The sequence below is a fragment of the Sapajus apella genome, unplaced genomic scaffold, assembly GCF_009761245.1.
Source record: "Sapajus apella isolate SASKATOON/1434 unplaced genomic scaffold, GSC_monkey_1.0 scaffold38, whole genome shotgun sequence".
In the NCBI taxonomy this organism is placed as follows: Eukaryota; Metazoa; Chordata; class Mammalia; order Primates; family Cebidae; genus Sapajus; species Sapajus apella.
The window spans coordinates 3,183,113-3,196,360 of NW_022436978.1; the positions used below are offsets into that span (position 1 = coordinate 3,183,113).

The following is a 13,248-nucleotide window of genomic DNA, read 5'->3' on the forward strand; positions in this document are numbered from 1 at the left end:
TTCTTTTGCAAAAGGGAAAAGAGTGATTGCAAAAAATGAGATGGGAACGGAAGCCTGTTCCCTAGGCCTGTGAAGAAAAAAAGCGTAATAGATACTGCTCACTGTTTGTAGAACTCCTGGGAAATTCTCCAAAGGGTATACCTCTGAGGCAGGGCAGGACTAGTGAGATGAGTGAGGCATTCATCTGGGGCACAAAATTTAAGGGGACACCAAAACTCAGTAAGCAGGAGAAATAATATTTGAACGCAAAATTTTTTTAAATCAAAATTAATGTTTAAAATACCCCATGGTGAACAGAATGTCAATTTTTAAAATAAAGACAAGAGTGGAGGACAGGTGTGCCCAATTTGAAGTACGCAGGTCTCAGCAGCCCAGATGTAAGCTCATGAAAGGCAGATGACAGGTGGGTGATGATTCTCTGGCCCATACTGCCACCTACTGCTGGAAGTGGAAAATGCCGGCCGCCCTCCTGAAGAGTATCACAGCCATCTGGCAGAGCTACCCATCTGCCAGGTCCCACACTCACACATAGAGGCATGGGTGCCCTCTTGTGAGCAGCCACCCAGTTCAGGAACTTTAAAAATCCCTATTCACCTATATCCCATTAGAAAGCTGAGTGGAGATGAAAAGAATCTGAGGCTCGGAGTTACAAGGTGTAGATTTCAGTCTAAGCTTTGCCTCTCGCTTGCTGGACGGTCTAAAACAAACATATGACAATGGATCTCATCACCGCCTCCAGTAATTGTTGAATTTCAAGAGGTGCTTTCTGTGACAATGAGGAACAGACTGCCTGGCATGAAGTATGTGCATAGTTTTCTGTAAGCTGCCTCCTCCAACCACCCCATCTCCATCGATCAAATCAAACTATCATGCACTTAGTATACTGAAGGCAAGACACACTAGAAGACAACCAGAGAGAAAAGGGTGTTGCAGAAGCCCAGACAGTGGAGCACTGGCCGTGGATGAGGGATAAGGAAGACTCCCCCAGGAAGTGTCACTAGAGCTGGGCCCACGATGGCTAAATGGGCCAGATCATGCCAAGAGCTGGCCAGCAGCCTCTGGGGACACTCGGCTACTTCTCTGATATTTTATTTCAGGGACGTTTCAGTCACATGAAGCAAGCACTGCAGTCGTGGTGGAAAAGCCAAGGCCTTTGGAAACAGCCCTGGGTTAAATCCCGGCTCTGCTACATACTAGCGTCAGGACCAGTGGAAGTCACGGAACCTCCCTGAGCTTCTACTTACCTTACCTATTTTATTTTATTTTATTTTTATTTATTTATTTATTTTTTGAGACGGAGTTTCGCTCTTGTTACCCAGGCTGGAGTGCAATGGCGCAATCTCGGCTCACCGCAACCTCCGCCTCCTGGGTTCAGGCAATTCTCCTGCCTCAGCCTCCTGAGTAGCTGGGATTACAGGCACACGCCACCATGCCCAGCTGAATTTTTGTATTTTTAGTAGAGACGGGGTTTCACCATGTTGACCAGGATGGTCTCGATCTCTTGACCTCGTGACCCACCGCCTCGGCCTCCCAAAGTGCTGGGATTACAGGCGTGAGCCACCGCGCTCGGCTTACCTTACCTATTTTAAATGGTAGTAATAGCACAACTTGTCCTGGGTGGATCAGGTGAAATAAGACAACATATTTAAAGTGCCTGTGTGTGGACCCTGAGGAGTTTCCGTGAAGAGCGGGAAGGAATGGGACGCCCGGGTCGGGCAGTGCTGGCCGTGGTATTTGGCTCCCGTGATGTGCCGAGGAAGAAGGGGAATGCCCGTCTCCCCTGTGGGCAGGCCCTGGTCCCGACTCCCCGCCAGAGAGGAGCGTTTTGATCTCCCCATTCTTTCCCTCCTTCCTCTCCTGGGTCCTCCGCTCATTCCCACCCTCCTGTGTCAGGAAGAGCGTGCGCTCAGCTCGCCCTCTTTCACCGCCTCCCCTCTCGCCTCCTTCATCTCGGAAGGGGCTTTCGGGCCGGCTCCTGGGGCCTCCTCCCTGCCCCGTGGACCCAGCACAGACTGCAGCGTCTCTCCTTTCCGCTAAGCTGCACCCACTTTATTTGCAAAAAGAGCCTCCAAGCGCACGGAGTCACCACCCCGCCTCCCGGCCTCCCGGGCCCCGCCCTCCTCCAGGCCCCCCTGCCCTCACCCCGCGGGCTACACGATCGAGAACTGGCAGATGTAGGAAAGCTGGTCGCGGCAGCCCTTGTCCAACCACTTGCCGTTGGCGGCTCCGGACAGCGCTGCGCAGTTCTCCGTCTTGCCGCCGTCGGGCTGCGCGGTGATCTCGGTCTCCCAGTTCTTGTAGGTGATGCGGGCGCCGGTCATGTCCACCCAGGAGCCCTCGGACGCCATATCGTTGAAGCCTAGCCACACCTCGGCCTCGTTGCCCATGCTCTGGCGCAGGTACTCGTACAGGGCGTCGTTCTCCGAGCCCGTCTGCGGGGTGCCCAGGGTGCCCCCACGGGAGATGCAGTCCTCACTGGCCTCGTGGAAGGTCTTTGCCTGGGTGAAGGCCAGAAAGCATTTCATGTGCACCTTGGTCCCCTTCAGGCAGACTGGGAGCAGGGAGAAATGGCTGTCACAGAAGGTCCCCCTGTTCCCCAGGCAAAGAGCCATCCGCCCAGGCCAGGCCCACCATCCTCCATCCCATTCCTGTTTATCAGTCCTGACAGCCCCTAGACCCAGGCAAAAGGGGTCCTGATGGGCCCGCACTTTGAGGACCTGGCTGTGGTGGCCGCTGCGGTGCAGACCCAGATCTCCACTCGGGGTGTCTTGGTGCTCCTGACATGACCCGCTGGGAGCAAAGGCAACCCCTGTGCTACAGAAGCACCCAGCCCCAGCTCACACCTTTTTCCAGGCCTTCAGCTCAGTCAGCTCTGGCCTTTACCCATCCCATCTCCTGGGGTCACAGAAGCTGGCCTTGTGCCTGCACTGCAGCTCACTTCTCCCTCTGCTCACTTCCTCTTCCCCCAACCGCAACATGTGTGGCTCCCAGGGCTTCCCTAATAAATTAGCTCTGTCTCAGAGTCAGCTTCACAGGGAGCCCAGCCACAGCCACCTGCTGTGGTTCTCCTTCCTCCACGCCCCTCCCTAAGATGAAGCAGCTTGCAGAGCCAGGGCACCTGCCTACCTAGAGACCACACCACACTCCAGATACCCAGGACCCCAAATCTCTGCCCAAACAGCCCAAGCAAGCTTCCAGGGCCTACCAAGTGCCTTTTGCAGGGTCAGTTCTCCTGAGGGCTGGTAGGGTGGGGCTGGGACGATAGAGCTGAGACTGCAAGAGCCCTCAAACAGACGAGAAGACAGGAAGGGCTGGGCACAGGCTGTGGTCAGGGGCCGGAGATCAGGCAGGGGACTCTGAGGCACCCACGAATTCTCAGTTTGAGCCTGGCCCCAAAGGTTGTGATGAAGGCACATATTTGGTCAAGTTAGGATGATAGAATGTGTTTTGTTTTGCAGTTTGCATTTTCAGCTTGATTTCTAGCTGAAATATCTAGACATACTCTGATGTGTCTTGAGAGCATATAAATCACCTTTTACTTAAGATTTCTGTGGAGCACAGGTGTATTTCTGCATTTGTCCTCTTGCTGCTGACCCCGCCACTTTTGGGGAGGTCTGCACTCCCCTCCACCCAATCCCACTCACTCACAGTTACTTCCATTCCACTCAACAAATATCCATGGAACAGCATCCTTATGTCCCCATGGGCATCTGACACTACACCCAACTTTAAACATGGGGCCGGAAGCATTATAGAGGTGTCCACCCGCAGGCTCTGCCCCAAGCCAGCTGCCCTACCTCATGCTATCCTGCGGCTTAGCCAGGCGGCCTTCATTGCCTTTCCTTCCTGCTGTGGACACTGACACACGTTGCTGGGGCTGAAGGACTCACTGCCCTGGCTGCCGGGAGTGCTGCAGAAAGCTCTCAGCTCTCAGCTGCAGAAAGTCCTCAGCTCTCAGCCTCCTCCAGGGACTGCCTCAGCAGAAGACAGCTACCTCTTCCAAGGCTGTGCCCCTCCCATGAGAAGCCTGCACCCAAGACTGACCCATAAGCCCTCTTGCCCCAACTCAGAACAGTGCTGAAGGGTCATCCCGTCATCAGGGCTCCCCGCTGTCAGCTGAGGCTTTCATGGCACCACAGTGTAGCTCCACTTCTCCTTCTGCCCACTCCTGCTTCCTTCCATCCCTTCCCTAGCACAGGGGCTGGTACTGACAGTGTCCCCTGATAAGCATCCTGTGGGCTACGTTCTATCTCAGAGTTGCTTCCCAGGACCCTTGCCTGAACCTCCCTCCAACACATAGGTAATCCTCAGTCAACGTTACTAGCATTGCTGCTAACACTTTGTTGCTCTGGTCTGGCTATTCATGATCCTGTTGATTTATGCTAGTCTTGCACACCTCTGCTCCTGCCCTGCCGTCTGCGTGGAATCGACCTTCTTGATCTTCTCTGACTTCTACACATCTTTCAAGGGCTCAAGTGATTCCATGAATATGTTGAGGTTCCCAGGGAGCAAGGTTCTCACTAGGTCACCTCTGCCTCCTTGTGCCTAGCAGAAATGTAGCATGGTACCTCTCATGCGTGTGCTGGTTGGAGGAGGGAAAGGTTGCCCCCTGATTCCTTCAACTCTTTGGTTAGGTCAACAGAGCTCTGGAATGCTTTATTGACAAGGTGATCTTTGGGTTGTGAGGACAATCCCCAAGGAGTCCAGGAGGCCAGGAGATTCCTAGAAATCAGCAGACATGGGGGAGGTGCTTTGGGCCTCCATACGTCATGAACTTTTTGCAGGGAGGTCCCCACGTCATCACCTCATCCCAGGTGGCAATTGATGCCTGGGTTACATTGACGCTGCACATCACATAGCTTAGACGTGAGACGGACCTTAGAGTTTGCCCTGCCTGTCTTACAGATAAGGAGACTGAGGCTCAGAGTGGCCTTGGTTCATTCTAAACATTCCCTCTGTGGCAGCCACTGTTGCTCCCCCATCCCTTGTCCCTTATCCACCTCCACTGTAGAGCCTGGAAAAGCTACATTCTTGCATCCTCAGATGCTCTTAAAGCGGCAGGTGGCCGTTTGACAGAGTTCTGGTTAATGAGATGGAAGTGGAAGACGTTTGTTTACTTTCCCATTAAATGAGACAGATGTGGTTGGGCTACTCTTCCTCCTCCTTGCCTTGAATGCACTCATGATACCTGGAGTTGGGGCAGCCATTTTGAGACCATGAGGTGAAACTTCTGAACAAAAACTTATAACTACCTACTTGCAGACTAACTTTTTGTTTGAGCTACTGATAGGTTTTCTATCACATGAACTCAAAAATATCTCTGGCCAGACGGCATGACCTTACCATCCTCCCCAGCACTTTCTAGAGCACTCTCCCTTCACCTGCCATGCTAAGCAAGCTATCCAAAGTCATGTGTTTGTCCTTCCTTCAACAGAGACTGACTGGGTGTTGCTATGTGGCAGGCACTATGCTGGGCAGGGTAGTGGCCCAATGAAAAGCAAACACAGTCCCTGTGTTCTCCGGGCTGACTGCAGTCTAATGGAGGAGGCAGACACAAATCAGCAAACGAGTGTATCATCACAGACTGTAGTCAGTGTGATCAAACAAAGGACACTGTTCTGGGGGAGCTTATACCTGAGGAGCCTGATGGAGAGGGAGGAGGGACTCCTGAGAAGGCAATGCTGGAAGCACTTATTAGGTGGATCATGGGAGAGCAATTCAGGCTGCCCAAACAGCACGTGCAAAGGCCCTGCGGTGGGAGTGCAGAAAGATGGCAGTGTGAATGCTGAAGGAAAGGATGTCAGTGGGAGCGTGTGTATAATGCGGCCCGGTGAGAAGGCTCTTGGGGGTTTCTGAGGAGGCAGGAGGGAAAAGGAGGGCCTTGCGGATGGATGGGCCTTGGTCACAAAAGCAACAGGTGAGAGAGTGGCTGTGGATGCACAGTAGTTTATAGATCTGCTGAGGAGTCAAGGTGATTCCCAGTTGATAATTTCAGGGGCAGCATAGCAGAGCTAAGTGAGGCTCTTCTCCTTTGGGCTGTCACAAGGTCCTTGCTTCTCGGTGGGAAGTGTGGGTGAGGATGCAGTAACGGGACCACTGCATGGGTTTGCTGTGATTGAGTTAACATGCATCAAGTTTCAGACAGTTCCAGTGTGTAGTGGGCTCGAATGTCAGTAACAACCACTATCATGAGTCTGTGCTCTCCACGGAATGGGAGGTAAGGTCACATAAAGGTAGGTAAATTGGAGGTGTGTGGAAAATACAGACGATATGACGGGAACGTGGGGCGTGAGAAGCAACAGGCTGTCAGGCAGGCTGGCCAGACGGCGTGGGCTCACCATGCGCCCCGGTCTATTCTTGGTGATTCTGTGCCTCCTCCCTCAGCTGGCTGGTGCAGAGCCAGGAGCACCTAGGCCCAGGCAGGCTGCCTCCCATCAACTCTTGCTCTACCACGAGTCAACCAACCAGCCAGGTGAGTGTGAGCCAGGTTCAGCACCTGTCTATGCCTCAGTTGCTGCATCTTTAAAACGGGGCTGACAAATCCCACCTCGACGTAGTTACTGTTAAGAGAGATGGTGTCAGCAGCACACACAGCAGTGTGGAGCTCCCTGGGGCTGCGGAGGCCAGCTGAGTAAGGCTCCTGGGAGCTTTGTTAGGGTGGGCTGCTACCTCTGCCCCATCGAGCACTCCAGGGTCACTTCTAGTGGGAAGTAGTGGATTCTTGTTGAACTTTTCATCCTCTTGGAACATCCCCACTTCCACACCACCCAGCTGTGGCCAGAGATTTGGCTGTGCACATCTGGGTGGGTTTTGCAGACACGTGTCAGGGGATTTCCCCAAGAGGAAGAGGTGGGGCTCCCTGAACCTGGGGCCCTCACCCCTAGGCCTGGACTAATGGAGCCAGGACCCTGATGCTGGCCAGAGGCAAGAAGCGTGTTGCTGGCTGCTGGTCTGGGCCCTTCTCTCAGGAGCTCCTGCCCAGAGAGGCCACTGTCTGCACTCACCCGTCTGCAGGGCCTGCTGCTCCTTCAGCAGGGCCACCTCCTGGGCCAGGCTGTCCAGACGGCTCTTGATCTCCTCAAACATCTTCGGACTCACAACATCTAGGATGAAGCAGGGGGAAATATGTGAGGGTGGGGTAGGGACTGGGAAGGAAGGATGCCACCTCAGCTGCAGAGGGACAAGAGGAAAAGACTCCCCTCAACCTTGATATCTTGGGAAACTTTCTCTCTATCCCTGCTGGTGGTCGTCTAATTGACCGCTAGTAACTTCTGCCAGGAAGGCCAATCCTTCACTTGCTCCTGTGCTGCGTTTGTTTGGGATTGTTGCTGGGGGTCAGATGGAGCTGGGATTAGCAGGGTCTGGGAGGAGGATGCAGGCATAGGCTTCAGTGACCCAACCCCGCCCCCCGCCAGCTCCCTTCTCAGCTCCAGGGAAGAACACAGCACAGGAAGCAGAGCAGCAGCCCTCGAGAGCCCCCAGGTTGACTTCCCCAGGCTGGAGGAATGCGAAGCAGAGCAGCAGGCAGGCACTCCAGCCTGGGGCACGCATGTGCAGGGCTCAGAAGTCCCACAGACACGGGTGGCCCGGGCGAACTGCTCAGCCTTTCTGGATTTGATTTCCTCATGTGTGAAGTGGATGATGACAGCCCCACCTCTGAGGACCCTGGAGAAGACTAAGAGAAATGAAGCTCAGAGCTGCCTACCTCAGTGCCTGGCTGGGTATGCGCCCATCATAGCTACTAGTAAGGTGAGGGCAGAAGGAACCCAGGTTTTCCACTCTTATGAAGAAGGTCAGGCTCCAGGTAACCCATTCTACATGTTATCCCATGTGATGCTTATAATCAACCCTATGACACGGGTAACATGTCATTCTACACCACCACCATTTCACTACGAGGAAACCCAGGCCGCCCTGAAGCAACTGCCAAGGATGGCAGAGCCAGCAGCTGGCAGGGCTGGCCTGGAACCCAGGCACACATGGCTCCAAAGCCATGCTCTTCCCCACCTTCCCATGGCACACAAACAGATTCCTAACAGGAGCTGTCCTACTGGGAGGTCATGCAGGAGTCAGCAGGGGCAGGCAGAGAAGCATATTTCTATGTGTGCGTAAGCTGAGGGTGCGGAGAAGCATATTTCTATGTGTGTATAAGCTGAGGGTGCAGAGAAGCATATTTCTATGTGTGTAAGCTGAGGGTGCGGGGAAGCATATTTCTATGTGTGCATAAGCTGAGGGTGCAGAGAAGCATATTTCTATGTGTGCGTAAGCTGAGGATGCGGGGAAGCATATTTCTATGTGTGCATAAACTGAGGGTGCAGAGAAGCATATTTCTATGTGTGCGTAAGCTGAGGGTGCGGGGAAGCATATTTCTATGTGTGCATAAGCTGAGGGTGCAGAGAAGCATATTTCTATGTGTGTGTAAGCTGAGGGTGCGGGGAAGCATATTTCTATGTGTGTGTAAGCTGAGGGTGTGGGGAAGCATATTTCTATGTGTGTGTAAGCTGAGAGCTCCTGGGGTGGACACCGGTCTTTCTGAAACCCCAGGCTTTCAGGAAAGGCTGCACTCAGCTTGGGGGAGTGGGTGGGGAAACATTTTAAAGGTCCATCTGGCTGTGTCTGCATACATTCTACACTCATGAAGAGTGAGATCAGAGCCTTCATCCACCCATAAGATGCCTTTGCAGAAGAATTACAAGACACATGCTGTGTATACTGAAATTAGTGATGTAACTTATGGAACAGGAGGAAAAACACGCTGATGAGCAAGGCAGAAAAGAGAGAGTTTGGGGCTGGCAAAGTAGCCCGAGGTCACGTGTGCCTCACGCAGGGACTGCCTCGGCCACTTACAGCAGTACTGTACCCGGTCTGTGATGCATCAGCACAGGGTGCCACGTGAGGTTGTGCAAGTGGGCACTGCACGAAGGCATTCCGCTGAGGGACACATGAAGGCCCATTTGTCTCCTAAGCCTTGCCCTGACTAGGCTGGATCAAACCAAAAAAAAGGGATGCCTTTCTATAATTTATCAGTTTAGAGGGGGTAGATTTTGTAATTTGCACCAAGGCACCCATACGTGCAGTTTCCTCCAGGGACTGGCCAAAGAACAGGAAGCTAATCACATTAGGCTCCACCTGAGGAAGGTGTGGGAGCAGGAGGTGTCTCTACAGCCCCGGGCAAAGAGTCAGGAGGCCTTTATGCTGGCCTGCTCTCTGAGCCTCAGGTTCCCTATGCATGGTATTGGAATGGATGGCCTCCAGGTTCCCCCAGTTCCCTGTTCTAAAGGCCTGTGACTCCTACGAGGTCATCCTTCCCTCCTGAGCTTCCCTGCCAGGTGTAACCATGTGGCCCCAGAAACAGATGAGCTCCCAGAAGTACTCTAGGCTCCCCGCTTCGCACCCACCCTGAGGGCCAGGACAAGGACTCAGCACATGCTGGCATTCCCTTGCTGCCACTTTCTCTCCCCCTCCTGGCCTAGGCACCAACTGGTCTCCTCTGGCATGACCGTCCCTTCTCTGGACTTTCTCCTCTACTTTTGAGCACCAGCCCTGTAGCTAGTTTCTCCTGGGATTCTCAATCCTGGCTGCTCCTAGGAATCCTGAAGACCTGTGGAAAAGGCAGACGCTAAATTCACCAAGTCTCCGAAACCAGCATTTCCAGGAGTGGGACAAGGCACCTGAATTCTTAATTTTTATTTTATTTATTTATTTGAGATGGACTCTTTTTATTTATTTATTTATTTATTTTTTGAGATGGAGTCTGGCTCTTGTTGCCCAAGCTGGAGTGCAATGGCGTGATTTTGGCTCACTGTAACCTCTGCCACCTGGGGTTCAAGCGATTCTCCTGCTTCAGACTCCCAAGTAGCTGGGATTACAGGCATGTGCCACCACACCCAGCTAATTTTGTATATTTAGTAGAGATGAGGTTTCTCCATGTTGGTCAGACTGTTCTCGAACTCCCGACCTCAGGTATCCGCCCTCCTTGGCCTCCCAAAGTGCTGGGATTACAAGCATGAGCCACCAAGCCCAGCCGAGATGGGGGTCTTACTCTGGGGCCCAGGCTAGAGTGCAGTGGCACTGCAACCTCTGCCTTCTGGGTTCAAGTGATTATCCTGCCTTAGCCTCCTGAGTAGCTGGGATTACAGGGATATGCCACCACACCAAGATAATTTTGGTATTTTTAGTAGAGATGGGGTTTCACCGTGTTGGCCAGGCTGGTCTTGAACTCCTGGCCTCAAGTGATCCCCCCGCCTTGGCCTCCCAAAGTGCTCGGATTACAGGCATGAGCCACCATGCCTGGCCAAGTCACCTGGATTCTAATGTGTCTCCCAGATGATGTTGATGCCCAAGTGAGAATCACCATGGTTCATGTCTTAAGAGTAGGAACCATGTTTTTCTGCTGTGTCCTGGGCATATACGCTGGACCCTACGCCGAGAAAGAGCTTCATAAGCACCTGCCATGTAGGTAGGTGGGAGGAAGGAACACCCAGCTGAGTCAGGAGACTGATGTGGGTTTCAGCAAGAGGCAGGGCCTGGGTGGTTGTTCTGTTAGTCTCTGGCCCTGGACCTCCAGGAGCCCCTTCTATGGAGACTACGTAGGGTCAGGGTTCAAGTGTGACACCTGGAGAGAACCAAAGCATCACATGCTCTGACCCTCTGTTTTTCTTTTACATGAGTGAATACAGGAGTTCCATAATTATATTAATACTGAATCTTTGGTAAACTTGAGAAGCTGGCAATGATTTTCCACATTCAAAAGCTCTATAACTTGCTTTGGAGCTGCATCTTTTACAAAGGCTGTCCCTTGGTGGCAATTTTGTCTGATGCTCGTAGACATAACTATGCATGGTATTGTCTTCTCTTTTTAAATGAACATTTTGTAGAAGGTAATATATGCGTATAATTTTTTAAAATCCAAACAGTTCAAAAAGCTGGTTTCCTTCCCAGTTGAGACTGGCCCAAACCCCGGGTTTTTCTCCCCAGAGGTAATCACTGTTACTCTTGTGGATCCTTCCAGAAAGAACTTACACATATACAAGTAAAAACATATTCTTATATAAATCCCCTTTTCAAAGCAAATGTCAGTATCATATCCATTCTCTTTTGAACCTTTCTTTGTTCACTTTGTCAACTGAATCTTGAAGATGGTTTTTTATCGGCAGCCAGATTTGCCCCATTCTTTGTTGCAGCGTTGTGGGGCCCCATGGCCCTGACGTCCCTTTAGGTACCTCACCAGCTCCTGGCTAGTGGTCAACCATCCATTTATGAGGAGCCCTAGGAGGGCCTGAGGGAGGCCCCCAAAGCCCCTTCTTTCCTTCTCTGTGCCTTGATCCTAGCTGCTTGTTTCTCGGCCTCAATCCCCACCCTCATCCCCTTGGACTCTCTTCTACCTTCTGATCCCCATGGGGGTGGCAGCCCGGTCCATTGCCATGGCATTCCGCTGATGTTGTCTCAACACAGCCTGGTGTGACCTCACTGCAGGCGGGGCTGCAAGGGCAGGTCTTGCTGTAGCCATGGCAACCAAGGGACACCCCAAAACCCAGAGGCTGCAGAGGAGAGCAAAGCTGCTTCTGGTCGACTAGTTTGAGTTACATTTTTATTTCCTAAAGTCTGTGATATGCTACAAAATCAGAATTCATTTCTCCCTTTTCTTTTCCTTGTTCATCAAGGATCAAGCGAGGAGCCTTTACATATTTCGTGTCACAAAATATTCCTGAGAAGTCTTTGAGCAAATACCACTGTCCCCATTTTACAGTTGAGAAAACTGAGGTTGGGAGACTACAAAGCCCAGCCTGTACAGCTATCCCTGGTGAGGACTGAGCACCTCCAGACTCCCAGGCCAAAGGCTTGCTTTCTTTAAAATACTAGGGAAGTGGTGAGGAGAGCAAAGATCAGTTAGGATGATCTGGAAGGTTCTTCCCAACTCTGTGAGTCAGGGATTCTTATGCTTCTGACAACCACCCCTGCTATGAGAGAACTCCCTCAGGCCACAAAGTCCACTTTACTCAAGTTCCCTAGGTGACTCACAAAGGAGGAAAATGAAGGAAAGGAGCATGAGGACAGGTAAGGAGAGGGGGACCTGCCCCCTGGAAGATGGCATAGGTCCCTGTCCCCCTCCTTACCTTTCTTGGCATTTGCAGCCTTCTTGTCCTTCTGGGTTTGTGGCTCGGCGGTGACCTGGGTCAGGAGGGAGAAGAGGCAGAGTAGCAGGTAGGCCCCCCAGAGCTCCATGCTGCTGCGTGGGCTGCAGTGGGTCTGGGACCGAACGAAGTGACAGCCACAGCCCAGGCTGCTCGTCTTAAGGCAGCAGCCAGAGGACCTCTGTCCAGGAAACCCTCCCCGACTTGGCTGCAGGCGTGCCAAAAAAGTAAAACAAACACAAAAGCCTGCAGAAGGACGAAGGCCTGAGAGCCACAGAGCCTTGCTGCCCAGGGAACACCCACCCAGCATCCTGGCCCTGCCTTCTAGAAAGGAGCCCTTATTTTCCAGGATTCTGAGAAACACATGGTGGTTGTCATGCTCACATCTGTGGAGCAGCTACCCTGGGTAGGGGCTGAGGCTGCTATTCACTGATATTAATTCACAGAAGCCTCACACCCAAACCATGAGGGATGCACTGTCCTTTCCCCATTTTACCATTGAGAAAGTGAGGCTCAGTGAGGTTAGGTTGTCAAGGGGCAGCAATGCCCCCTTATAGAGTGATCTGGGGCTGGCTGTTTGATTGGTTTAGACTATTTGTTGTGATTATTTTGTGGCTGTGTCTCCATGTACTTGATGCATTTTTTGGTTAAAAAATACAAGGGAGCCGGGCGCGGTGGCTCACGCCTGTAATCCCAGCACTTTGGGAGGCCGAGGCGGGTGGATCACAAGGTCAAGAGATCGAGACCATCCTGGTCAACATGGTGAAACCCCGTCTCTACTTAAAATACAAAAAATTAGCTGGGCATGGTGGCGCGTGCCTGTAATCCCAGCTGCTCAGGAGGCTGAGGCAGAAGAATTGCCTGAACCCAGGAGGCGGAGGTTGCGGTGAGCCGAGATGGTGCCATTGCACTCCAGCCTGGGTAACAAGAGCGAAACTCCGACTCAAAAAAAAAAAAAAAAAAAATACAAGGGAGTCCTTTCCTTCTTGTCTTCCCTTTCTCCTCAGTCCTGTCCTAAAGCCACCAAGTAAGGCATAGCAAAGGTGAGGGAGGCAGAAGCCATGGGGCCCCAGAGGTATCAGAGAGGATGTGGGGAGAATGTGCCCTCAACGCA

The 13,248-nt window shown here is 52.4% G+C and overlaps 1 protein-coding gene across 1 annotated transcript; it reads right to left on the reverse strand.

Annotated features, from left to right (window-relative positions):
• Positions 1–2,024: 2,024 nt before the first annotated feature.
• On the reverse strand, positions 2,025–12,384 carry CLEC3B (C-type lectin domain family 3 member B). Its single transcript, XM_032298042.1, has 3 exons — positions 12,117–12,384; positions 7,005–7,103; positions 2,025–2,551 (listed from the first exon to the last, which is right to left on the reverse strand). Exons 1-3 carry the CDS (start codon positions 12,223–12,225, stop codon positions 2,151–2,153), a joined length of 609 nt encoding a protein of 202 aa, XP_032153933.1. The 5' UTR covers positions 12,226–12,384; the 3' UTR covers positions 2,025–2,150.
• Positions 12,385–13,248: the final 864 nt, after the last annotated feature.

Bases quoted from the DNA above. Each gene is read 5' to 3' on its own strand.
- CLEC3B (XM_032298042.1), bottom strand. From the start codon at position 12,225: ATGGAGCTCTGGGGGGCCTACCTGCTACTCTGCCTCTTCTCCCTCCTG. The intron at 7,104-12,116 runs GTAAGGAGGGGG...GCTTCATCCTAG, and splicing joins GGCTGCAAATGCCAAGAAAG to ATGTTGTGAGTCCGAAGATG. The intron at 2,552-7,004 runs GTGAGTGCAGAC...CCCTGCTCCCAG, and splicing joins GCAGCAGGCCCTGCAGACGG to TCTGCCTGAAGGGGACCAAG.